This window comes from Microcebus murinus, chromosome 17 (genome assembly GCF_040939455.1).
Source record: "Microcebus murinus isolate Inina chromosome 17, M.murinus_Inina_mat1.0, whole genome shotgun sequence".
Lineage (NCBI taxonomy): Eukaryota > Metazoa > Chordata > Mammalia > Primates > Cheirogaleidae > Microcebus > Microcebus murinus.
In genome coordinates this window covers 33210716-33236571 of record NC_134120.1, presented here as the reverse complement: position 1 = coordinate 33236571, position 25856 = coordinate 33210716, and the positions used below count along the sequence as shown (strand labels likewise).

At 51.1% G+C, this 25856-nt stretch overlaps 1 protein-coding gene across 39 annotated transcripts in view; it reads right to left on the bottom strand.

Moving 5' to 3' along the window:
- Window positions 1-10078: 10078 nt before the first annotated feature.
- CELF4 (CUGBP Elav-like family member 4) overlaps window positions 10079-25856 on the bottom strand; it is a 300075-nt gene continuing 284297 nt past the window's right edge. For 13 of the 39 annotated variants that reach the window (XM_020282314.2, XM_012751787.3, XM_075993525.1 and 10 more), the window contains exons 11-13: window positions 24618-24701; window positions 19554-19725; window positions 10081-11341 (exon numbers count right to left, since the gene is read on the bottom strand). In XM_020282314.2, coding sequence (XP_020137903.1) covers window positions 19598-19725; window positions 24618-24701 — 212 coding nt within the window. In that variant the 3' untranslated portion in view covers window positions 10081-11341; window positions 19554-19597. Of the gene's footprint in view, window positions 11342-13344; window positions 13429-19553; window positions 19726-20092; window positions 20172-24617; window positions 24702-25856 lie in introns of those variants that run through there. The other 26 variants (XM_020282319.2, XM_075993506.1, XM_075993509.1 and 23 more) reach the window with 8 other exon arrangements.

Here is a 25856-nt window from a genome sequence, read left to right as displayed (position 1 = left end):
TGGATGGGAAACCAGGGTGGCCTCCTCATGCTGCCCAGGACACAAGCTTCTTCACGATGGGAGGCTCCCCTTTCAGCTTACCCAGCACGTGGCCTGGGGAAGGCAGCAGGTGGGGATGGGGCCCTGCAATGCCAGCTCCAAATGGCTGACAGCTTTCCCCAGGCTGACCCAGCTAATGTTCCAACTGGCCACATTTTTTCATATATTTTACGATGAAGGCGGACTTACAGAAAAGTCAGACTTACAGAAAAGCTGTAGAAATAATATAAAGAATTTTTGTATACCCTTCACCCATATTCCCCAAATGTTAACATTTCGCTTTCTCACGCACATAAAAACACCAATATTATTACTTTTTTCTGAAACATTTGAGAGTAAACTGCAGACCCAACACCTTTATTTCACCAGATAATTCAGCATTATTTCCTAAAATAAGGACAGTCTCTTATATAACCATAGTACAGTTATCAAAATCAGGAAATTAACACTGATACAGTACAATCATCCAGTCTAACCTATAGACCTTATTTAAATTTGGGCAATTGCCGAACTAAGATCCTTTATAATAAACTAAAAAAAAAAAAAAATTATGGCCTAGGATCCAATCCAGGATTACAAGTTGCATTTAGTTGTCCTGCCTCTTTAGATTAGTACCAGCCACTTAGTTCATAGAACCAGTTTGGGATCTTTATGATTACAAACATTCAGGTTATGCATTTTCAGTAAGAATCAGTGATGCAATGTCCTTCCCAGGGCATCAGACCAGGAAGCCAGTGGCAGTTACTTGTTACATTCCAGGTGATGTTAACTTTGATTGCCTGGATAAGGTGCTGCCTGCCAGGTTTCTCCACTGTGAAATGACGAACTTTCCCTTTGCAATTTATAAGTATCTTTTGGGGAGATTCTTTGAGACTATGTAAATGTGGTTTTTCATCTACCTTTTATCCACTAGTTCATCACCCATTGATGATTCAGCACATTGTGTTTGAATCTTTAGTCTTCCACTGTGCCCCTGCCTACGCTCATTTACCAGCCTGGTATTAAGAGAGAGATTGGAAAAGGGGACAATTCACTTCTTGTCCTCAGGCCCTTCAGCTAGGGTGGCAGCCACATACACAGAATGATGCAGAATAGCATGGGAGCAAGCGCCCAGTGACATGGTCCCCACTCCCAGGACAAAAGGTAAGAAAATAGGCACTCAGTTTGAGGTAGGGCCCTGGAGAGCACATGGACCCTGTGCTAGGACTTAAGGATAAGGAGAATGCCAACGGTCAGAAATCTGCAATAGGCTGTGTCCATCAGCCATCTTTGAGGGCCTCAGTGGGACCTTGCTCAAAACACCTGTTATCCTGAGTGCTCCCAGAGTACTAGGAAGGCCAGATCCACTGGGCTTTCTTCTGATCTCCCTATAGAGTTGGGGTGAGGAGGGGCAGAGGGACCTTGCTGAAAGTGTGCAGGCGTGGAGTGCTTCAGAAGGGGCCCACAGAAGGCGTCCTTCACTCCCCACCTCTTCTCATGCATTCAGCAAACATTGTTGGGCACCTACTCTGGGCCAGGCATTGAAATCAATGCTGAGGATACAAAATGCTCTCAAGAACTTCTTGATTAAAGGGGACACCTTGAGCCCAGAGACCCCGTAAGGTCACTCAGCACTCAGGGCAAGTCAGCAAGTGTTGTTGCCCCAGAGTCAAGAGCAGAATAAAGTGGTGGCTAAAATCCTGAACCAAGTTCTCTCATTCCGGGGTGACTGTCATCTCTGGAGCAAGGCTGAAGGCACTCACAATTGTGTACCTCCGCTGCCCTCTCTCTTCTCTACTGCCCCTTCCCAGAACTTGGCAGAGAGCTCCAGGTGCACTGGAGCTGGGCAAAATCCTTGAGACCTAAGATACCTGCCCACTTTGCAGAGGAGGAAACTGAGGCCAGAGAGGTGTGAGCCTTTCTAGCCTATGCCTCACCTCACTCTCCTGTCCTGTGAATAGGCAGAGTGTCTCTGCTTGAGGCTTGGAAACAGAGTCAGTAGAGAGGCTTCTAAGTCAACAGTAGTTGTTCACGTGCCTTGAATAGGTAGCCTCTTCCAATGTAATACGACAATTACAAGCATGGGATCTGCCATCAGGCAACCTCCATCTCACTGACTTTCACACAATACTTACGCTCATCTGCAAAATGGGGTCAAGGATTGTTGGGAGGATTGACTGGGATGGTGTTAGTGTAGCAGCCAGGAGAGTGTCTGGACGATCAGTAAGTGGATTGATATCAAACAGGGCCCTGTGTCTCCCTCAGAATGTTCCCCACCCACCCAAGACCACCTGCAGTTCTTCAGCAGGTCTGGGGTCATTTGTTCCTCCGTGACCCCTCCTGTGGGGTCTATTTAACACCTGCTGACCCTCAACACTTGCCCCAGGTGTCTGCTCTTCCCCAGTCTGGGCTACTTGCCTTCCTCACTCCGGGCCACCTGGGACCCCTTGCTTAGTTCCTCCAGGCCCCCCTACAGTTGTCTTTTTCTTGTCGGGGAACCTCATATCGGGGAATGAGTGTAGCTGATTTGAATCCTGGCTCCATTACTGTCTTGCAATGTGATTTGGGGCAAGTTACCTACCTTGTCTGAGCCTCTGGTTGTTCATCTATAAAGTAAGGTGGCAGCACCTTGCACAATTACTTCCGGATCAGAGAGAATACCCACAGCACACCTCACACCGCCTGACAGTGGCTATGCATGGCTGTCTTCATCTGTTCACCCCTAATCCTCAGGGCAGTACTGTGCTTGATATGTACACTATAAATATTGGTTGAGCCAGTGGGGAACAAATAAATATACTCCCCATCCCAAGGTGATTTTCATTCAAAAAGCAGAACTAACGAGGCTCAAGTCTAACTCAAAGAGAAAGGCCTAATGGTGGGATCTGAGGCTCTGAGCAGGACTGGAGCTCAGCGAGGAGAAGTTTGGGGCATGTGTGTTGGGTCTGCCCAGGAGAAGCCCACATCCTGCTTGTGCAGGGGGGAAATGACTCACAGTCACCTTGCTTCTGAAGTCACTCTTTGGTCTCCATGGGGAAAGCAGGGGATGGAGGGGAGAGGCAGGTGGGCACTAGACTTCCTGCCATCCCAATGCCTGCAGCCTGCAGAGCCAGGCCCCAGGAAGAGGTAAGGAGAGAAGGACAATGGCAAAGATAAGTCATGCTGGAGATCCCGAAGATGAGTGGCATTTCCATACCTCAATTAGTAAAGTATGGGGCCTTGAGAAATGGTTAAAATTTCCCCTTTATTTGGATAAGCTGAACGCACTATAAGCAAATTCCTAAGATCAATGCAAACCAGCTCTGCTTCTAGTTTTCTCCAGAGTTCAGAGTACTGGGGAAAATAGCTGACACAGCTCAAAAGGCTTTTGAACTTCAGGTAGCTGCATAAAATGTTAATAAATATTATATTTATTTCAGTTTAATTTCCTCTCCTTATTAATAATAAAAGCTAACTGGGTTATTGGGTTTTTTCCTCTCTCCTTCCATACTCTCCCTTGTCCCTACAACCGGCAAATGCTACTAGGGACGGGGACTTCTGTACCCATTAGCAGCATGTTTAGTAACTTGTCACTCACTTACCTTTAAAAACTCTGGTTCTAGCTCAGATAATTAAGGATAAAAGGGAAGGAAAAGATTGGTACCTATGTCAATATAGATGCTGCCATTTCTTAAAGATAAAGTTGAGATTATTGAGAAAAAACAATTAGTGAGGAGAGGGAAGGAAAATGGGAGACACAGAGAAGGGTTGGAGGGGAGTGATTGGGCAGAGAATCTACAACTGAGGGCGACATAGGTAGAGATTAAGAGCACAGCCACAAAAACAGGCCTGGGCTTGAACCCTGACTCTGGGTGATCTAGGAGAGGGATTCAACCTCTCTGAGTCTCAGTTTTCTCATCTGTAAAATCAGAATAATAACACCCACGTTATAGAATTATGTGAGTTAGATGAGATTATAATTAAGCAGCTCTTCACACAGTGCCTAGCACAGAGCAGGCACCCCATAAATGATAGCTACGCCTGTGCCTCAAAGAGGGGAGCCCAGATGATAATAGGAGTGGATGGGAAGGGCCTCATCCCCTTGCTCAGTCGGTGGGTCCTCAGCATCCCAAGGCTGAGGCTCATTTCTTGGGGATCCCATGGGCCAGCTGCAGGGGCCTGGGCACATCCCTGCCTGGCTGTGGGTCTCCCAGTGGACACGAGGATGAGAGTTAAGTTCCTTCCACCAGTACACTCCACTGCCACACGCTCAAAGACCAAGGGAAACAAGGAAATCTACTAACACTGGCTGCCTCTAGGGACAGGAATGAGTGACTGTGTGACTGGATTCAGGGCTGGAAAGAAGACTTCATTGTATTCTTTTTCCTACATTTTGAATTTTGAAATATGTGAATACATTAACTACTCAAAAAATAGATAAAACTTTTTTTTAAAGCGAAGTCCAAATTAGTATGCAGCCCGAGGCCATAGGAACCAGGAGGAGGACAGCTGCAGACAGCAGCAGCCACAAAGGCACTGGGAATGCTCTTGGGAGAAAGGGAGGGCACAGAGAGCGGAAGGGGCACAGGAGTGTGAGCTAATTGGGGTCCCTGGAAAAGAGCAGTGGGAGCCAGAGGTGTGTGCAGCTCCACATGACAGGAATTCTCTGGCAGTGGCACAGGCTGACTGGACTTCACAGAAAATGACCAAAAATGGACTGGGGTCAAGTCCAAGCTTGCTTTGGTCAGGAGTCAAATTGTCAGTGGAATGGAATTAGGGGAAGGAGATGGGGATCGTGGCCTGAGCTATTCACTCTGAGTATCTACACTGCAAAAGAACTTACCCCTCAGATAATCCTTGGGGAGGAATGTAGCTGGGTGTGGGGTGTGTCTCAATTACTTCTCAGCACTCTTGGGGATGGTATTATCCCCATTTTAGAGATAAGGAAATTGAGGCTCAGAAAGGTTAAGTAACTTGTCCAAAGTGACACAGGAGGTATTACAGAGAACTGTGATTTGAATCCTGGTCCGAATCAAAGCCCATACCTTTTCCACTCTGATACACTAATCTCTCCATCTGCTCTCCTAATCTGGGCAAATCCTGGTTAGTTCTCCGCAGAGGGTGGTAGCAGAGATGGAGAAGCTCAGAGTTCCCTGAAGGGATGAATAGTTACACCAGCAAGAGGAAGGAGAGTTGGGGTGACAAGAGGGGCCTGGGGAGCTGGTGTTGGCCATACAGGCTTCCACCCCTCCCTAGCCAGGCCTGGGGCACCTGGGGGCTGAAGATCAGAAACGGAGAGGGGGAAACCAAGGGAAGATCTGAAGGGAGAGGGGAGGACAGCTTAGAGAACAGAGGCTCAGCAGAGAGAGGAAGCTATACAGTTAAAACACAAATCTTACACTTGCAAACATTCTTGGGGGTGGCAGTATTGGCTATATACTTACTGCAAATATGTTATTACTTAAAAACCATTTCCAAAACACCTACCTCTTTGGGATGTGCCTTTAGATGTCTGTAATTTGTCCTTTCTTTCCATCCTTCACTCATTCATTCATGTAGGCAGTGAGTCAATAGTGACTACATAACCAGCTGCCAAAAGTTGAAGCAGTCTATTGAAGGCAGCCCATCAGTGGTGGCTAATAATTTTTGTTTGGGGCAGATTCCATTTTGGAGACTAGCCAAATGACATTCACAGCCTAGTCTGATGCTGTCACCTTGAGCTGGAGTACGTCACCTAAGCTCATTGCCCACATGCCCATTTACCAGGTGGGCAAGCAGGACAGAGAATGCTCATTTGGGTTCCACCAGGGTAGTTCAAACCACGCCACGAGGAGCTGCCGATTTGTCCCGAGCAGCAGCTGCAGCAGTCCTGGAGGATGGAGGCCTCGGCAGCACTGGTGTGGGAGGGGAAGCTCTGCTATGTCCTTGTCTCACTCTGCCAGTGCTTTTTTGAGGGAGGGGTACAGCCCGCTCAGAATAGGAAAAGGTTGGATCTTTAGAAAAACCCAAAAGGAGCTGGGAGCTATTAAATGAAAGGTCCCAATAAACATATGCTTTTCTTATTAGGATCGCAGAGAAAGGAGGGAGGAGAAGGGAGAGAAGAAAGGAGAAAAGAGAAAGCAGCTGTGACTACAAAGGTGTGGGTGAAGAGCTGGAAGGACTTTGAAAGTGCTGCTGGGAACAGATCCACTGGGCCTGGGCCGGTGCCGGACGTGGCCTGGGGCTGGCACCAGCACCCAGTTCCATGCTGGGATAAGGCTGGGAGAGGCCCCGATGGCCAAGCTGCACCCCAGGCTGCCACAACAAGGGTGCAGCTGCCCAACAAGCCAGTGCCCTCGGTGGACATCAGTGCAGCATAGAAAATGGTTAGGGGAAACCGAGGTATTTACCAATGCAATGATAAATGCAATTTACCAATTCAATGACTTGATATCTGGGATTTTCGTTAAACTACTTACGAGTTGATGTGTGTTGAAGTCAGGTAGTGGGCACATTATGCACGTTATGTAGTGGGGGTTCATTATGCAAGTCTCTACTATTGGTTATTATGCTTGAAATAAAAAGTTTATAATGATAAAGAAAAGGTCTTTTACAAATAGGGGAGCTACGAAGTCACCGCACACTGCAGGTAGGATAATGGCAGAGGAATAGAAGCCATAAAATATAAGCAGAAATTAATGCGAATTGTGTCTTGGGTTTTCGTAAATAACACTGCAAAGCAGTGCTTCTTAATCAGGGGATGATGGATGAGCTTCAGAGATCCTGAGGTCCCTGTGATCGTGTGCAAAGTGACCTGATAGTTTTCAGCAAGTTTTCAAAGAATCTATGACTTTCTCCCCCAGAGGTTAATAAATTGTATTCTCTCTTCAATATGCCATGCATATATTAGTTACTTGCTGTGTAGTTTTTAAACAGAGGGTTTGTTTTATAGAATTGGCATATTCTCATCTGGCTCCTGTGACTTCATCTCCCCTCTCCGTCAACCATGCTTGGAAGAGGGCATGATTGGCTGGCCGGCTTTGCAGCCCATCTCTCTGGTGGCAGCTCCCATGGTGCCTACAGCCCTGAGCCACAGCGCCTTCTGTGGGGACAAGGGAGGGCTGCGCCCCAGAGACAAGGGTACTCAGTAGGGAGGTGGATGCAAAGAAACAAGGGAGCCAGGGGAGTTCGGTTGGGAAATCCTTCTGGAAGGCTCCCTGGCGTCTGAGGAAGTAACAGGAGGTTGTCAGCCTCAGGCAGACCCACTGGCTTCAGCTGCAAATATCCAACAGAATCATGGTTTTGAACAGTCAGGCCGGGGGCAGTGGCTCACGCCTGTAATCCTAGCACTCTGGGAGGCCGAAGCAGGAGGATTGCTCAAGGTCAGAAATTCAAAACCAGCCTGAGCAAGAGCAAGACCCCGTCTCTACTATAAATAGAAAGAAATTAATTGGCCAACTAATATATATAAAAAAAATTAGCGCGCATGGTGGCGCATGCCTGTAGTCCCAGCTACTCGGGAGGCTGAGGCAGCAGGATTGCTTGAGCCCAGGAGTTTGAGGTTGTGAGCTAGGCTGACACCATAGCACTCACTCTAGCCTGGACAACAAAGCAAGACTCTGTCTCAAAACAACAACAACAAAAAGAACAGTCTGAGACCCAAAACCTATTGACATTTTCCTCACTCCCCACAGAACTCCTTAGAAAACACCTGTCTTCAAAGGGCCACAATAGCACCTAGTCTGACATCAGCCCCTTGAAGCTAATTCTTCCAAGAAGTCTAGCTCCCCTGGACTCCGAAGGGCAGAGCAGGCTGTCACGTGGGCTTGCAGCCCAGTGGGCAGGGAAGGGGTGTTGATTAGGGGCCACTGAGGTGCCTTCTCTAGAAAGCATCTCCACGATTAGGTCCAGGCTTGGAGGCCTGCCTGCATCTGATGACACAGCAAGGCCTTTCTCTCCGGGCTAACCCTTCTCAGGCTGCTGTGAGAAAAGTGGAAACGACCCCTGGCACTGGGAAGAGAAATGGGGAGAGGACAAAACACGGGGTCCAGGTATTGCTCTGTGGCTTGGAGCTGTGAGCTCTGCTGCCATCCCCCTTCAGAGAAGCCTTTCTCCCCGCTCCCACAGGAAGGCAGACAGATAGGCAGGCAGAGAGCCCTGTCTCCCAGGCCCAGTCCTCTGTCCCCCAGGCTTCTGAAGCCACACAGCTCCCCTGGCCCTCACCTGGCAGCCCTGGTGCTCCCAACCATGGAGAGAGATGGAGAGCCTTGGAGGAAATCTGCCCGTGCCCAGGCCAGGCTGCAGAGCTGAAGGCTGGAGCTGATGGTAGGGGCAGGGAGGGAGGGGTGAGAGAGAACTGAGAAGAAGGTCTGTCCCAGGACACGGCCTGCTGAAGGCAGGTGGCTGGTGTGCACCTGTCTGGGCTCTCCCTCATCTGGAGCTGCCCCTCCTCTCCACCAAGTCCAGGTTCACGTCCTTCCTCCTTTGGAACCCTCTTCCCCCACCCCAGTGCATTCAGGGTTTGGACATCTCTCTCCCAAGTCTACATGCGGGATGGGCAGCGCCCCAGGAAACTCCCCAGGGCAGGGCCCCATCTCCTCCTGCACCCCCTTCCCCACCAGGACCCTGACTCTGGGCATGATCCAGAATCCTGTTTCCTCCATCCATGCCAACTGCCAAGGCAGCAGAAGGCGTGGAACCAAGAGCAAAATGCTCGGTGGTGAATTTGGGGTTGCAGCCTCATTCTTCTTCCTTCATTGCCGCCCCTTCCCTCCACCACCTCCTCCCCGATGCGCCACAGTGCTTGGTCTGCCTTCAGGTCAGGTGGCCTCGGTTTCCTCCTTTCCATTATGTTTGGGCACCGTGGCCATCCCTGCCCAGGGACCGAGAAGAATAGTTTGCAGTGGGGACTTTCAGAGACACACAAGTCCAGAGAGATTTTTCTTAAGGTGGAACAAGGCTCCTTTTATTGTTCCCATCGCCTCCCACCACTGGGGCTCAGACAGATGCCATGAAGAATGGGACCAAAGCTATTTCCAGTAGGCAAGCCGTGGGGCCACGAGGCACCGCTGGCTGGAATCTGAGAAGCATGGACCAACGAAGAAGTCATTTTCTTTTTTTTTTTTTTTAAACTGTGCTTTATTTAGGGCTAAGCTGGAGAAAGCGTCATCCAATAGTTACAGAAGGTTACAAGGAGTTTTAGGGAGTTGAGTGTGAAAAGAGCAGTTGTACTGAACTGCAGCTGTTTTTTTTTTTTTTACAACATCTGGACATCCTAAAAGGAGTCGAGAAAAAACAAAAAACAAAAAAATTAAAATTAAAAAGAAAAACAAACAAAAACAAAATAGGCAGAAATAAAGGAAAGGCAGGAGGCCTGAGAGGAACCAGAAATTTGTTCTTCTAAAGGAAAAAAAAAAATGGTAGGTCTGAGAGCCCCCCTGGCCTCCAGATGAACTGGACGTCAATGAGAAGGTGTCAGGCAGAACGCCAAAGCAAGTCTTCCCAAGGGTGCAAATAAATTATAATAAATATGTTATACTTTAAAATATATGTGTTCTTAAATAATTCAGTGTTTTTTTCTGATTCTGAGTTTTTTTAAGCAATGTCTTTAACTGCTCTAAAGTCATTTACCAAAGATAAATATCGTGCTTTCATTAAATAGTTTTCCTTGTTTTTTTCTCTATCATTACAATTAAAAGTCCTACAAAATATGCAAATTTATTTACAGAAAAACAGAGCCGGCATCATTTAAACATCCCTGTTTTTCAAAATTCCTTGTAAACAGTTTCAGAAATTCTTCAAAGATTGTTTATTTTTTTTTTCTCTCTCTTTGTTAAGGTTTGTGTGTGTGTGTGTGTGTGTGTGTGTGGGTGTGTGTGTGTGTGTGTTGTCTAGTTGTTTTAAGATGAAAGTTCCCAAGTTCTCCCTTGCCCGGAAAGTCTCTGGAGCAAGCATGGAAGGCGAGTGAAGCGGAAGGTGTCGAGGGCTTGCGGGCAGCGGGCGAGCGCGCGCAGCTCCCGGAGCGCAGCGGAGGCGAGGGCGGCGGCGGCGGCGGCGGCGGCGGTGGCGGCGGCGACAGCGGGCGGGCGAGGCGGCCCTCCCGGCCGGCCGTGGTGCGGCCTCCACCGGCGATGGGCAGCCAGGAGCCCGCAGGTCTGCGGCGAGTCCGGCCTGGCCCTCGGGGACAACGGCGTCCGACAGCACTCGCGGGGAGAAGGGATTGATGCTCAGTCTAAACTCTACAAAAGTACAGTCCTACAACATCTGGGATTTTTAGCAGTAACGCTAACTTCTATAGGTTTTTTTTTTTTTTCCTTTTTTATTTTTATTTTTTTTATTTTTTGCTTTCCTCTAATTTTTCTTCTATGATATAGGTATTTTAAACTTTTCCTTTTTAAAATTCTGTACAACTATTATGATTTTAAGAGGGGGAAGAGTTAGAAGCATTTACAGACTTTCACAACAATGACCTTGCCTTATAAGTCCCTTTGTTCCCCTCCTTGTTTTCTCACACTTCACGGTTAATGAATTTTAATACTTTTGTTGCTTTCCCCAAATATCCACCAATTTGTTCGTCTTAACAGCTCCATCCAGACATATAATACAGAAAACCATAGGAAAGTGTCATTGACTTGAATGAGGGTAATCAAAGCGCCTCTCAAAGTATCAAAGAACTATTATCTTGCTGTTTTAAAAGCATTGAAGCATTATTTTTCCTTTTTTTTTGTTTTTTTTTTAATTTTTTTTTATTACATTTTTTTCATAGAATCGCTCCAAGCTGTTTCAAGAACAGCCTCAGGAGGCAGGAAGGAGGCTATCCTCCGTTCCCCCTATTTGACATAGAGCTACACATCTGCAATAAAAAGTTTGGTCCTTTGGTCCCTAAATAGCTAAAGGAATGACAGATAGAGATGCTCAGTGGCGGCCTCCCAGCCGCCCCCTGGGGACCAGGCCCCACCGCACTGCTTGCCCCACCTGCCTCAGGCGCCCATGGGCTGCAAAAGCCCCGGGATCGGTAAGCAGCAGCGTCTCCTCCCAGTTCCCAGCCCTGCAGCCTCCCCGTCTGGTCTCATGTTATTTTGCTTTAAAGTTGCCTTTTTTTGTGTGTGTGTGGTTTTTTTTTCTCATTTTTCTTCATCATCTTCTTCTTTATGTCATATGTATTTTTCCCCCAAACACGTGCCCTCTGAACTCCATAGACGCTATACTTTCCTTGAAGAAATGTTACAGTCACACAGACAGTGTCTGGAGTCTTCAGCTTGATTGATATTGGCTGATATGTCAAAGGTGTCATCCAACAGTTCTCATTTATAAATATATAGAGAGAGAGGTTTGTTTTTTAGTGTAGCCCGTTCAGCATCCTGCCCTAAAATGAAGAAAATCAGGGCTGATTAAGCCAAGAGGGAAAACACAATATGCATCCAAACACCAATAGGAACCTGCCTCGCGGGGGTAGGATGGGAGCTCTAGGGGATGGTGGGAGGGAAGGAAGAGAGACCGGTATGAGAATTAGTCATGATCATGATACATTAAAAAGAAATATACTCTTTTATTCAGAGTAAGAAACCACTGGGAGGTCTAGTGGTGGTGGTTATAGCTGAACTTTAGTTGTTGGGAGAGGGTTCTTGATTTGACTTCCTTTAGAGTTCGGGATTGGGGAATGGCTGGATCTAAGGGAAGAATTTGGGACTGTGGGTTATGAATTCGTAATTCAACTTGTCTCTGAGGGATCTAGCCCAGATACAATATGTATACAGAAGCCTAGCAAACAAGATAGCAAAAATCCAGCAGCCCAGCCCACTCCTCCCCACGTGAGGAAAAGAAAGAAGAGAGATCCATGGCTTAAATTTTGGAGAATCCTTGCCCAGTTTGCAGCCAACCACTTCTTTCCCCAGGTCAGTAACTATTTGCGAGGCTATGTATATATATGTATATCTGGATATATGTGTAGAATATATTCACCTGCACATATGTGGATATACATGGATATGTGTGTATGTATATGCATATATACACACATACACACACATAATACTTGTCTCATACATGCCAGGGAATTTAGAGGAAATTCAGAACTTCAAGGGAGTGGATGGGAGAACCTAAAAAAAGGTCAGAACAGATTTAATTATCCAACTTAAATAAATTAACTCAGACAGTTCTTGATTTTGTTTTGAATGGTGGCTTTTTGGTGTTTTGCTTTAAAAAAAAACAATCATGATCTGACTAGAATCAGAAGGCAAATGCTTAATTGTTGTGAATTAACAAATGAGACTCATCTCCATTCTAGCAAGCAGCTTCCACTTATACATGGGGTGACTGGTTACACCGAGAAAGTTAGAACTGCAAAGCCCCCAGTCGAGAGGGGACAACGTCATGCGTATATCAATCCATGCTGGCAGGTTTTTCACACTGTTGATTCAACAAACAGCAAACCGTACACAGCAGTCTAAACAATTACAACACCAAATAAAATAATAATAAAATTAAAAAACACTTGTCAAGGACCCTTTTTCAGTTGTAAACAAAAAGGTGCATTTTGCTTTTGTCAATACTGTTTCTTCCAAACCAACCAAAAAAACCCACCCAAACCCCCAGTCCCCGGCCTTCCCTCCCCACGTTGAGAATTTAGCAGAAGTGGCTACGATACAAACCTTACAATTGTTACCGGGCTCTCTCTCAGAGGCCTCTGGCTTTGTTCTCTAGTTTTTTGGTTTAGAATTTTTTTTAAAAAAATCATTCTGTTACTGTAGATATTTTGGTTTTGGTTTTTTTGGTTTTTGTTTTTTTTTCCCTTTGGAGTGAGATTGAAATAGCCTAACTGGAAAAAGACCAGACCTAAGAAAGTGTCAATTGAAAAAGGCCCCCAAATTTCTAGAAAAAAATAAAATCACAATATTTTCAAGTGCAAGTAAATCAACCACGCATAGATATTTTTAAGATGTTTTCCTTATTTTTAAGAAAAAAAATAATGGTTTGCACAGTTAAATGATCCCATGTTTGATAATTCAGGAATTCATCTTTGACTATTTTTTTTTGTTCTTTTGTTTTGTTTTTTTCTCTATGTGACATCTAGAGAAGCATAAAAAAACGCTGAACAAGAAAAACCAAACAACAGAAAGTAAAACCACTGCAAGCACCAAGAACGAAACGAAAATGAGCACAGCAAAAAAGATTGTGGCAGCACAAAAGTCAAGAAAATGCACGTGTGATCATGACTGGCCAATCATCGACTGATACGACATCCAAGAAAACGCTCCAATCACAGCACCTCCACGAAACTTGACGGCAACTGTCATGCAACCGATTCTTAGCCTTGTTACATGACGCCATCATGTCACACTGTGAACTTTGAGTTGATTTGAACTTACGGATGGGGGACTTTTCTCCACTCTCATGTGATTACGTGAACTTTATTCCTAGCTCAGCGCGAGACTGTGGTGGATTTGACTGGCCCTGGTTGGGTTGTTGGAATTTGATTGAATGACAAAAGAAGAAAAGATTTATATATATATTTATATATGTAGAGAGAGAGAGAGAGAAAGAGAGAGAGAGAGGACAAGAGAGTGTGGGTGGGGGAGGGAGAGGCAGGGGAGGGCGGGCAGGGTGGGGAGTGTGGAGGGCAGGGAGAGTCGGGTTGAGGGTGAAGAAGGGCGAGGAAGAAGTTAAAACAAAATGAAAAGGGAAAAATACTTATACAGCACCAGACCACAGCATCAATCTAGAAGCTCGGATGAGAGAACAGCAGTCAAATCATAAGAGAACTGAAAAGAACTCAAAGGATGGAGGAAGCCAGCAGACAGACATGGGCACGGCAACACACACACACACACACATACACACACACATACACGCGCACGCACGGTTGTTTACGCAGACACATGATACACTGTGAACAGAAGCAGAACCTCACACAGGGCCACTAAGGGCATCCATCATGCGTTGGTGGGGAGGGGGGCGTGGGTGGTTTGGTGAAGGGGCCAGAAAAAAATAAAAGAGCCCCTCAAACCACCTTGGCTGGCAAGCGATCTCAGGGAGCAAGCGCTCTGCTTTTGTAAAAATCACCCTTGAGTCTTTCTCTCTCCCCCAGGTGTGGAGCTCTCCGCACCTCCCCAGCTTTCTGTGGCTGCAGCCTGGGGACCGGCAGGGGAAGCCTGGCAGGGTGGGCCTGATTGGCGGGGTAGGTCAGAGGCTGGCTAAGGTGACTGCTGTGCCCCTGGGGTCCACCCACTGGCCGGAGCTCAGACCTCCCGACTTGTGGATCCGTGCTGGCCACTGTCCTAGGCTGCAAGGACACCCACTGTGGGACGTTAGGGTCCCCTCCTTCTGTTCTACCTCCAACCGCTTTCCTCAGAACCTTTGGAAAAGGAGCATGTTTTGTTTTGAGATTTAGAGTAAATTTCACTGTTGTTCTTGGAATTCTATAAACACATCTTGGCACTACTGATAATCGCATACACGCTTTGCTATGCTCCCAAGATGGCCCATGAGGCCAAACTGAGGCCGCTCCTGGGCACATGAAGCCCTTCCAAGGTTCTGCAGGTCTGACCCCTACAAGGGTCACATGGAAGGCCAGAGGGTGCCCTGCAGGGGGCCATAGAGGGGGCAGGTGGCCTTGCCTCTCCAGGCCCTCACTCTTGCTCTGCTGACCTCCTCTCCTCCCCCAGCCTGTCACCCCTACACCCTCCACGAATAGCTTTCCAGACTGCCCTGTCTCGCAGGCCCTGGCCTTCTGAGTGGCTGAGAATGAGCTCCCTTCCCTGCCCGGAATCAACTTATTTAGCTTTGAGTTGTCTTTTCTACCCCTCGCCATTTGCTTTGCCCCTGCCCTGGGATTTGGGGTCCCCGGCTGCACCCCCTCCTCATGGTCACTGTGAGCTTGCTGCCCATCCCCTGCTCCCCGGGGCACTCAGGCTGCACCAAAGCCTACTCGCCAGGCTGAGTAGCAGGTTTCCTCTCCACCAGGCCTCTACATGCAGTGGACTTCCACTCTTGCTCCTGTGCTTTCCTGCAGGGAGGCCTGGGATCTTAAACTGTCACCTCGGACAAGTCATGCCATAGCTAAGCCCACGCCCAGCCTCTGCTCAGCCACCAAGTCCTGAAATGCCACCCTCCCCTGCACTTCCAGCCCCTCCCGAAAGCTCTCAGACCCACCCAGGATGTCCAACTGGCAGGTCCCTTTGGCACGGGAGAACAGGCCTAAGGGACTAAGGAGTGTATTGCCATCAGGTGTCGGCTATAGCAACTGCAGCTGCAGACTGCAACTAAGGGACACCCTGGGCCCCTCATGGATGTTCACTCCTCCCCACTCTGCGTGTTCTCCACCCTCTCCTGGCCTCAGTCTCACTCCCTGTCAGTGCCAGGGACTGTCCTGGGCACAGGGACACAAACCGGAGGAGCACACGGCCCATCCCCTCGGAGCTCAAGCTGCGGAGGTCCTCGTGCACACCCCCATCTCTCACACATGCTTGGCCCCGACACACAATGCACCCTCACACTCACTCAGTCCCCAGCTAGCCTCCCCCAGGGTTCTGTGTGTGCCCAGCTGGCTAATCTCTTCATTAGGGACAGCTGCACTTCTGCCTGCAGGGGTGACCCCCTCCCTGTCACTCTCTTGGGGGGACTCACAGAGCACAGCCATAGATGTGGCAGTGGGTTCACTGACCAGCACGGGGAAGCACCAATCAGGTCTGGGAAGCTTCGACTCACCGGCCTGGGTGAGGAAGTTACAGCCAGGCTGAATGCAGATGCCAGGTGCTAAAATCAGTTGGGCTGGAGCCAGAGAGGGCCCAGGCCTGAAGCCATAGGTGAGCCCCAAAGCACCTGTGCCCGCGAAGCTCGGCCCAGACACTGTGCAGAAGCACACTCATGCCAAGGCCCAGGGCCTGGCAGAGACAGGACGTGCAATGGAGTCAGACAGGCTGTGGGATGAGCTCTCTGGCCAAAGACCCTCAGTGCTAGGAGCCTGGGCACCCAGCTGCTGCTGGGGCCCAGTGTGCCAGTAAGCTCAGTGGCAGGACAGGGACTCTGAGCTGGGCAGGGCCGGGGTGGGGTGTTCTGCCTGCTGGCTACGGACCTGGCCATGCCCACGTCTTTGCCCACTCTCTCTGCCTTTGTTTCTTTCCTCTTAGTTTCCTGGTAAAGATTACTTGGAGAAACTCCCAATTTAGCACAAGACAATGAGCCCAAGCAGCCAAGGGGCAGAGGCAGCAGGGAAAACAGGGAACCAGCAAGGGAGGAGAGCCACACTGACCCGCCCCATCCCACCCCACCTGGGGCCTCCCTTTATGGAACCAAAGCCCAGCCGTGCTCCCCAAGGGTGCCCTGCCTGGGCCGCTCTCCTTCCCGAGACCTGCCCCACTCCCTTGGGCTTGGGCTTGGCCCACCACGCCTACTGGGCACTCTACCGCCACCACCGCTGGTAGCCACCTGGCCCTGAGATCCCCCTGCCCACTCCCTCCTTGCTCCTCAAATCAGCTGGTCCCCTCAGCTCCTGCTCTCCTCGCCCTGCCCTTCTGAGCCCCAGCTTAGGCCTCCTAAGCGCTGGTAACCACCCTTCACTGGCCTGTGACGTTATGCAGTCTTTGAGCTGCTTTTTTGTGCCTTTTCCTCCCTTGCTGGCAGTCCGAGAGCAGCCACTTCTCACTGTAGTCCCCAAGCCTGCCTTGAGAAACCCCTTATCTCTTCTTAGCACCCCCTTCTATTAGAGCTTCTCATAGTCTTGGGCTGGGAAGCCTGAAAGTGCCACTTTTTAAAATGCTGTCTAAATAAAGACTAAAGGTCAACTTTATTGCAGGAGTCATGTCACTTCATAGCTTTTTAAGACTGCTTAGTGGGGAGGGGGTGGTCAAACGGCTGACCTGAGAGAAATGTGGTGTCATGACTTGTTCCCTCCGACAGTTGGGACCCTCTAGGGTGGCAGGGTTGGGCTGAGGGTGTGGTGGGGGCTTCTCATTCTCCTCATTTGAAGGGAACCAGGAGTCCTGGCTTCAAGTGTGGCTCTACCACTCACTAGCTGATGGGCAAATTGCTTAATCTCTCTGTGCGCCATCTGTAAAACGGGAGTACTAGCACTGCCTGCCATGTAGGTAGTCACAGCTCTGTAGTTCCATCTCACAGTTGCCACTTCTCAGAGCAGTGCCTGGTACATGGTAAGCACTGTGTGAGGTCTGTGGGTCTCATCTTTCCCGCCTTTGCATGCTCTTCCTCTGCTTTATAAACCACCCCCTCCCCAGCCCTCAGCCCAGCTCTGACTGCCAGCTGCTTCAGCCCAGGGGCCACTCCGACCTTATGTCCCAAACTATAAACCCGCCTTCCTCACCCTTGTAACTGGGAAGCTATCTGACCTAGAGGTTCTACCCTTGCTTGGGCAAAGGAGGCTAAGACAAGCTGCTTTAAAGGGAGCCATTGTCAAAACACACCCACAGGGGCTCCTAGGAATCTCAGGGCATGACCCTGATGCATAACCCATACCTGTCTCAACTCCTCTGACTCCAACACCATGGTTTCATTATCTAGGACATGGAAGCCCAGAGGGAGGAAGCACCTTGACCCAGATCATACCTTAATGGCACAGCTACGCTTATTTAAGAAAGTGTTCTATATACAGAAAGAGCTGCTTTCACTGAACTGTCCCTCTCCTCCTATGGAAATGTCCCCTTCTGCTGACTGCCTCCTGGTGTCTGTATGTACATAGAGCCAGAAGCTCCATGAGGGCAGGGATGGTGACTCATTCATCTTTACATCCCAGCACTGAGCCCAGTGTCTGGCACAAGAAGGTGCCCAAGCTCTGAATGAATATGTGTGGTGTTTGCATCTGCACACAAGCCAGCAATGGGTGGGGCGGGGGTGGTTAGGAGGTAGGACAAGCTGGTTTGGCTTTTCCAGATTTGCAGAGAGAGGAGGTGCATGCCCGCCTGCCCCCTGATATCATCAGGTGTGTGTTGCTACTTCTGGATGAAGGAAGGGTGTTCAGTTGGAGTCTGTACCCCAGCGATGCAGGGGATGGGATGGGAGTGGAGACTGGGAAACTAGAGACCACCCTCCCTGACTCCAGACTCTGAACCTCGGCTTGAATGTCTGACTCCTACATGCCTGAGCTTCCTGCCACCTGGGCCAAAAGCCTAGGAGTCATCCTCAGTTCCTCTAACTTTCATGCCCACTTCTAACTCATTATGTGAGTGCAACATCCTTGGCTCTGCCTTCAAAATATGTCTAGAAATCAATTCCTTCACATCCCACTGCCTGCTGTCTCCCTGCGCTGAGTGGTCAGCCAGCAGATCTTTGCTTCAGCCCCTACAATCTGTTAGCAGCACAGCAGCCAATGTGGCCCCACTGAAATGCACGTAATCACATCACTCTCCTACTCAGAATTCCCCAGTGCGCCCCACCCCATCTGCCATTTCAGAAGACAGACCAAAGCCTATGCAATGGCCTGCAAAGCCACTATCCCAGCCCCCTGCCCTGCTTGAATGCACAGCCCCTGCCCTGCCTTTCAGCCTTCTGGCTGTCCCCTCAGAGGGAGGGTGCATGCCCCCAGACACTAGCATGGCTCTCCTCCCCTTCAACTCTTTGTTGGAATGTCACTTCTTCAACGAGGATTATCCTGACTAGGTGATTCTACTGCAGCCAACAATCCTGCCATACTAGATCATTTATTCCTTGACCCTATGGTATTGCCTCTTGCCTGTCTCCACCTACTCAGTCTGGGCCCCAAGTACCTAACACAGTACCTGCCTCCTGCGGGGAGGGAACTGAGCAGGAAGGGCCTACAGGGAGCCTCCATCTCTGGTCTGTGAGTAAGCTGAGGACGGAAGGAGCAGACAGCACTGGGACAACCAGGCTGAAGGTCGACTTTTGACTGCCTGGGACATCTCCATACCCCACCCGATCCCCATCCCTTTCGCAGGCCTGCAAGAAGAGTGGCTGTGTCTCCAGCTCCCAGGCAGGACCCGGCCTGAGCAGAAGTGGTGACAACTAACCACTGGTCATGGCCCATGCAAGGTAGGCAGAGTGAGGGATCCTGGGGGTACAGCTTTGGTCCCACTTTGTTTCGGTTTTGGTAAAGTTCGCTTTGAAAAGTCCTGTCCCTTCTCTCCTGACTGAGCTATGGGGAAAGGGAATGGTAAAGGGGTCAAGTGTCCAAAGGCTGCCGGCCCTCCTGGCAGAACTGGGGAGGGGAGAGCCACAGAGTCTGGGAGAAGGCCGGTGGAGCCTATCCTGCCCCCAAATGCTCCTGGCCTAAGCTTGCCATCCGTTCACCCCAGCGTCTTCTGGCAAACAGGACTGCCAGTGTAGACGTGGAGGCACAGGCCCAGGGCTCGCCTGACCTCAGAGAGGCTCCCTCCCTCACTCCTGCCCCTCCTGGCCCTTCGGCAGGGGGATGGCCGTGCCCATTTCTGCTGGGATGACCACAGCTCTGCGCTTGTCCCCCAAGTACTGGGCGAGGAGCGGCTTGAGCCGGGCGCAGCGGGTCCAAGGCACAAGTGAGGGTCCGGCCCACGCAGGCTGGAGGAGGCGGCGGGTCCGTCCGGTGTCCCTTCCCCAACCCCCTTCCCCTCGCCCCGGCCGCCCCCGGTTACCTGTGCGAGTCCTGGTCTCCCCCGGGGGACGCTCCCGCCGGCGCTCAGTACGGGCGATTGGCGTCTTTGGGCCGCTTCAGCTGCACTTTGAGCCTCTTCATGCCGATCTGGAAGCCGTTCATGGCCTGGATGGCGGTCTGCGCGCTGGCCGGGTTGTCGAAGCTCACGAAGCCTGGCGAGACACGAGGGACGAGGGCCTGGGTTTCCACCGGCCGCCCGGGCCGCCCCCGGCGGGGAGGGGTAGTGGGGGAGAAAGGGCCGGGGGGCGGGGCGGGAGGGCTCGAGGCTCCTCCCCCCTCGGGGCCCCGCCCCCGGCCCGGCCTCTGCGCCCGGCGCCCCCCTCCACCCGCGCGCGGGGGCCCCCTCCCGGGGCGCGCGTTCCGAGGCTCCCACACCTCGGTGGGGGCGGCGCCGCTCGCCTGGGCGCCCACTGCCCCGGTGGGGCGCCCGCGGCCTGGGGCCTCGGAGAGGCGCCCGCCCCCCACCCCGGCCGGCCCGGCACCTCAGCCCTCTCCTTCGGTGGGAGGCGGGGGACACACCTGCGGGTGGAGGAGTTTATTGGACACTGTCCTCCCTGACAGGAGGGGACCTGGCAGCGGGAGGGCACGGGGTGCCGGCCTGGGGAGAGAGAGGAGTGCGAGGGGGAGGGAGGGAGGCCCGCGGAGAAAGCTTCTCCACCGCCGTTTCCGGCCGCCCCCCTCGCGAGCGCGGCCTGGCCGTGGGGGGAGCGCCAGAGGCCGAGTCCTCCGGGCCCCCCGCCCCCACGCCCGGTCCTGCCGAGGCTGCCCCGCCGGGCCCCTGGTGGGCACTGGGCTGAATCCGCATTAACCCGCCGCCTCGCACTCAGGGCTGTCAGCACCTCTCTCCTCCTTGCGTAAAATTCCAAGCCCCGGGAGCAGGTGCTCTTTCCATGGACTAAGCACACACCAGTTGATGCGCTCCCATCACCACTCATGGGACTCACAACAACTATAACGGTAACAGTTAACACCATTAGGAAAATTTCCGTGAGAGCCTTCTGTGTAGCCGGGACCGCAGAAGCGCCTCTCACACGTCCACTCCCCGCGACATCCCAGACTGGATACAAACCCATGCGCAGCTCCCATTCCCAAACACGCAGTGCCCAGATGGGACTGGTCATGTTCCCAAAGTGAGTTCAGAGGTCACCTTTGGGGAACTTGCAATGCATCTCCTTATGGGGACAGCTGTTTATTTCAGCACTTCCAAACTAGCCCTAAAAGGTGCTCCTTGAGAAAGGGCTTCTGTGGTCATGTAGCTTTATAGCCAGGCCCCTCTGGGCCAGTTCAAGGCACATTAACAAATAAAAAAAAAACCATCCTGCCCCAAGTTCTCCAGTAAATAAACATTTATAACTCTGTTTAATGTAGTATTTCCTTGAATTTATTTGACTTTAGAGGCCTTTCTCTAAGTAAAATGGACTTAGATCCTGCAAAATATACAAAACTCAGCTTGGCGAGATACCCAGGCCTTCCCACAAATGAGCCACTTGGGGTGCTCGCCCCCAGATGGCCACTGGATGTATAATAGGTAGAAACACAGCCAGCCCCCTAGCAAGGTAGAAGCCATTTTCTTGGTTAATTGTCCGGGGTACCTTCCGCCTGCCTGTGACCTCTCCACTCCAAGAGACACACCCCTCCCTAGCTCTCTCCCTCTGTGGTGGCCCTTTTTCCCTCTTTCCCTCTGCCCTCGACACCTGTCTCCATCCATCTGTTCTCTTTCTCTCATCTCCTTCCTGCTTTGCCATCAAAGATGGGGCTGGGCGGGAGTGTGGCAGTGTGCATGTGCATGCGTCTCATTTGCGCACATGCGTGTGCACATGTGACTGCATGCATGTGAGCGTGGACGAAGTTGGTCAGAGCCAAGCCCAAAGCAACAAAACCAACGTCTGTGTAATCTGTACACGTAAACAAATAGGAGAGATTTGAGGTGATCCATAGTTGGAGATTAGCCTCCAGTCATGCTTCCACCACCTGCTCTCAGCCCCTACCAGGACAAGGTAGTCTGACTGTGGGTGACATGCTCACCCCTCATTCCTCTGATATCCACCTAGGCTTGGTGGCTCTCTTATCAGAAAACAACACATGAGCAAAGCAGGAGGATAACAAGGGCTGGCGGAGTTGAGGGACAGCCACACAGGAGAGAGCAGGAAGGAAGTTCTGGAGGTGGGAGGAAGCCCAGCCTTCCTGGAAGAGTCCAGAGGTCTCCAAAAGCCGGGGCAGGGTTGGCAGGGTGTTAAGAAGGATACCAGACTCAAGGGAACGTTTCTTTCCTGGAGTGTTGTTAACTGGCTAGCAGTCAGGGCAGGAATCATCTCCCTCAAAGACTGGAGACCCCTGTGGCAGGGCTGTGGGCACCATCTCCCATGTTCATGGTTTCCAGGACTGTCTTCCTTCACCCAGATTTCCCTTCTTCTCCCCAGCACTGTTCTCATCCTACCCCTGGAAAGCTCCTGCCTCCCAGACTGGTGGTATACCCCCAGCACTCCTTCCAATGCAGGAACATTTTGTCCTAGCCATATCCTTGCTTATAAATGTATGCTCATGCTTCTAAAGAGTGAGTGCAGCCTTTGAGGAGTTCACTTTAACATAGGCCCACTCTTATAGCAAAAACAGCACCGCCTTTCAGAACAAAAGGGACTGCAGCACTTCCTGAGGGTCTGGTCTGGCCAAGCCCCCCTTGCAACAGACTGGCTCCTGGAACATTCACAGCACCCATCAGGGATGACTGTCAATGTCTCCATTTCACAAATGAGGGCACTAAGGCTCAGAGGGTTAATGACTTGCCCATGAGGGAGTGCTGGAGCCAGGGCTCACATTAAGGGCACAGCTGCCCCGTGAGAGAGAGGACCCAAGTGGCTTAATGAGGAATAGCTGGGCTGGGCTGGCATGGCTGGAGCCTGTCCTTTTGCAAGGCTGGTAGTGTTTAGCATTAGTAGTGTGTTCGAGAAGAGAGGAGAGGCCAGAGTAGAGACATACAGAGGATGATTTCTATAAAAAGCAGGAAAAATACCTTGGTCCTGGCCCAGACTTTCCTGGGCTCTTAGAAGAAGGTTCTTCTCATCTATATAACCTTCAAGACTTACTCAAAGCAGCAAATGTAACTGATTTCTAGTTTTTTTTTACAGATGTCATTGTAAGTTATAAGGAGAAGTACTAGTTGAGTGGCGTGGGGAAGTGCCACCCTGTCATCATCTTTTGTTTTGTTTTTTTATACCCAAAGTTGCTAGGGCAACTTTATGCTGTTGGAAGACCACAAGTTTCCTGCAACAGCTGCCAGAGGGGAAGGGACAATGGTGCAACGATCTTACTACTTTGGGGAACATGATCTGAATCCTCAAGCCCTTCACAGTTCTGCAAAGTTGCTCTCCAAAGTGGAAAGTTCTGGACATGTGCTTCCTGATGCTTCTATACTCTTGTCCTTTCTCCCCTAGCCCCATAAGCTGTGACCTGGGTTCCCTAGCCAGCACAGGCTCCCACGTTCCCCTCCCAGCCCCGGACTCTGGGGTCAGCCTGGAGATACTGAGCTTCTGGCTGACTCAGCTCTGGTTTTGCGTGTGGCTCTCTGGGGACTGGACTCCTCAGTCCCCAGGGCCTCTTGAATGGATCTTGCCCTAGAAGGAAAGGCTGAGGGGGGCAGAAGAGGAGGTGGGAGAGGGAACAAGGAGAAGTGGAGGAGGAGAGATGTGGGGTGAAGCGAAATTCCAGGAGGAGGTCTGAAGCTTCCTGGATAGGGTTCCTAGACTTCACAAATAAAAACATAGGATGCCCAGTTTAACTTGAACTTCAGATCAACACAATACTTTTTTGGGTATAGGTATATCCCAAATAGCACAGGGGCCATGTTGCATGCAATGTTTGGGGCATATCTTACACTAAAAAAGTATCCACTGTTGATCTGAAATTCAGATTTTAGTGGGAATCCTGTATTTCATCTGACAACCACACTTCTGGATCCGCCCAAGTCTTCCCTCTCCCATCTAGCACCGGTCACCAGGCAAATTTCCCGAAAGCTGTGTTCTTATGCTATTACGCTCTGCTTAGGGACCTCCCGCTGCCTTCCACTGCCCGCCACACCAAATGAAGCACCCAGATGGCAGAAACCCTCCCCAGCACAGACCCTCCCTTGCAACTGGTCTCCCCTGAGCCCCCCGTTCTCCCCAGAGCCCCTGCCTCCTCACTCCCCGTCCTCGTCCTCGTACCCTTGCCATCCCAGCCCCATGCTTGTTGTCCTAGTCTCCCTGCCTGGAATCCTGCTCTTCCTTTACGTGTCTTTACATCCTTCCGCCTCTCTTATCACTTCATTTCCTGGTGCCTCGCAGATTTCACTGCTGGTGAGTAGACACAATTTTCCTCTAAGCTCAGAGCTCAGGCTTCCTGAGGGCAGGGACCAGTCTCCTCTTCCTGGCTTCTCAACAAAGCCCTGCTTTGGGCGCCTGAGGGGGGTGGGTAGGGGTGGCGGGAGGGAGCACAGAGCGGGGCAGACAGAGAAGGAGATGGGGCAGGGCAGAGAGGTGGAGAGAGGAGGCGAAGGGGCAGGTGAAGGGGCAGGTGGCAGGGCCTGGCTTGGCTGCTGCCCCCCAGGGATCATGCTCTGCTGCCACCTGGGGCTCGGCTGGGCCACTCTGACCAGGAGCCGGGAGGAGCTGCCGGGCAATGGATGTCACTAGGCTGTGCTCACTGCCCCCCGCCCCTGCCCACAGAGCCCCTTCCCCTCCTCAGTTGGCTGGAACCTGGCTGGAAGAGGAAACCCATTTCTTGGACTGGGACGTGGGAGGTGGGGGTCCAGGTGGGGGTGGACAGGGAAAGCCAAGAAGCAAAAAGAGCAGCGGAAAAGAGGAGGGTGAGGGATGGAGGCTGGAGGCGGGCCGTGGGGAGCTCCTGGGCCGATGCGAAGGAGCAGGTGAGAAGCAGGTGGACACCGGTGATGGGGTGCGAGCACCGCCCTGTCCTGGGTGAAGCTAATTGGTTTGTTATCTTTACCCACCAAAGCATTTACTTTGGTTAGTCGCCCGATCCACAAACACTTTCGAGGAGATGACATTACCGAAAGGGAGGAACATCTGCATCAGCTCAGCGTCCCCAAACTCCTGGGGCAGATGGTAGATGAACAGGTTACAGCCCTCAGGCCCTGCGGTGAGGGGAGGGGTGGGCGGGGGAGGAGGGATGGTGGGGTGGGGGAGAGAGAGACAGAGGAGAGGTGAGCGAGTTAGGCAGCGCAGCAGGGAGGGGGGCAAGGTTAGGAGGGGGGGTTTCATTCAAGATCCAAGGGTGCCCGGGAAGAGCAGGAGGTGCTGAGCCCTGGGTCTGAGCTCCACTCTTGCCTCTGCCCCCAGGCAAGTCACTGAACCTCTCTGAACCTCAGCTGCCTTTTCTGCAAAATGGGTCAGTAACAGAGGCCTGACAACTCGGGGGCTCCGCGGCAGAGTTGATGAGAGAAGGGGGTGAGCATGCCAAAGCTGGATCCGCTGTGTACCTGGAAATAAGGTGCTGGGGGAGGGGGGGAACAGAGAGATCTAGGAGGGCCTCTCTCCTGCTCGGCCCCTGCTCTGGGAGGACAGAGGGACTCGCCCTGGGCAGCCATGTCCCATGTTGGGGAGACACTTCACCCATCCTCCCGCAAGCCTGCAGCCCCTCCTTCCCATCTGGCCCCTATGCCCAACTGCACAGCCCAGCACCTCACACTCCGCCCTGGCCTTGAGGGCAGAAACCAAGATCTATCCCACCTTTCTAGGCCTTTCCAATAAACTGGGCCCAGGGAAGGCTTCGGGCCAGGCTCAGTGATTAGCTAGGGAACCCGTGAGCCTCATTATATGAGGATTCTTTGCTTTGTTACAGTAACAGCTCTGCCCTGTCTATAGCATGAACTGTGTGCCCAGCTATCCTGAGTACTTTGCACGCATGTTAATTCACTTAATCCTTACAGCAACCCTCTGACTCAAATACCATTGTCATCACCACTTCACAGATGAGGAAACTGAGGGCCAGAGAGGTTAAGTCACCCACCGAAGGACATGCAGCTGGCAGGGGGAGGTGTGGAGCCAGGCCATCTGCCTCCGTAGCGTGCATTCTTCTCTCTCCCTAAATCTCAGCCCCACCGGACCCCATGAACACTGTTGACAGCTTTGAATTTCTGAAATTTCCAGATAGCTAAAGATTTATGTTTCTTTTTCAATGGTCGAAATGTTTAATTCTAACTCTTCAAAATGGAAATCTTTCCAAGATGCAGGGTGTATTTCCTGCCATCATAGCTGGCATATACCATGTATAATTTAATGCTTTAAAG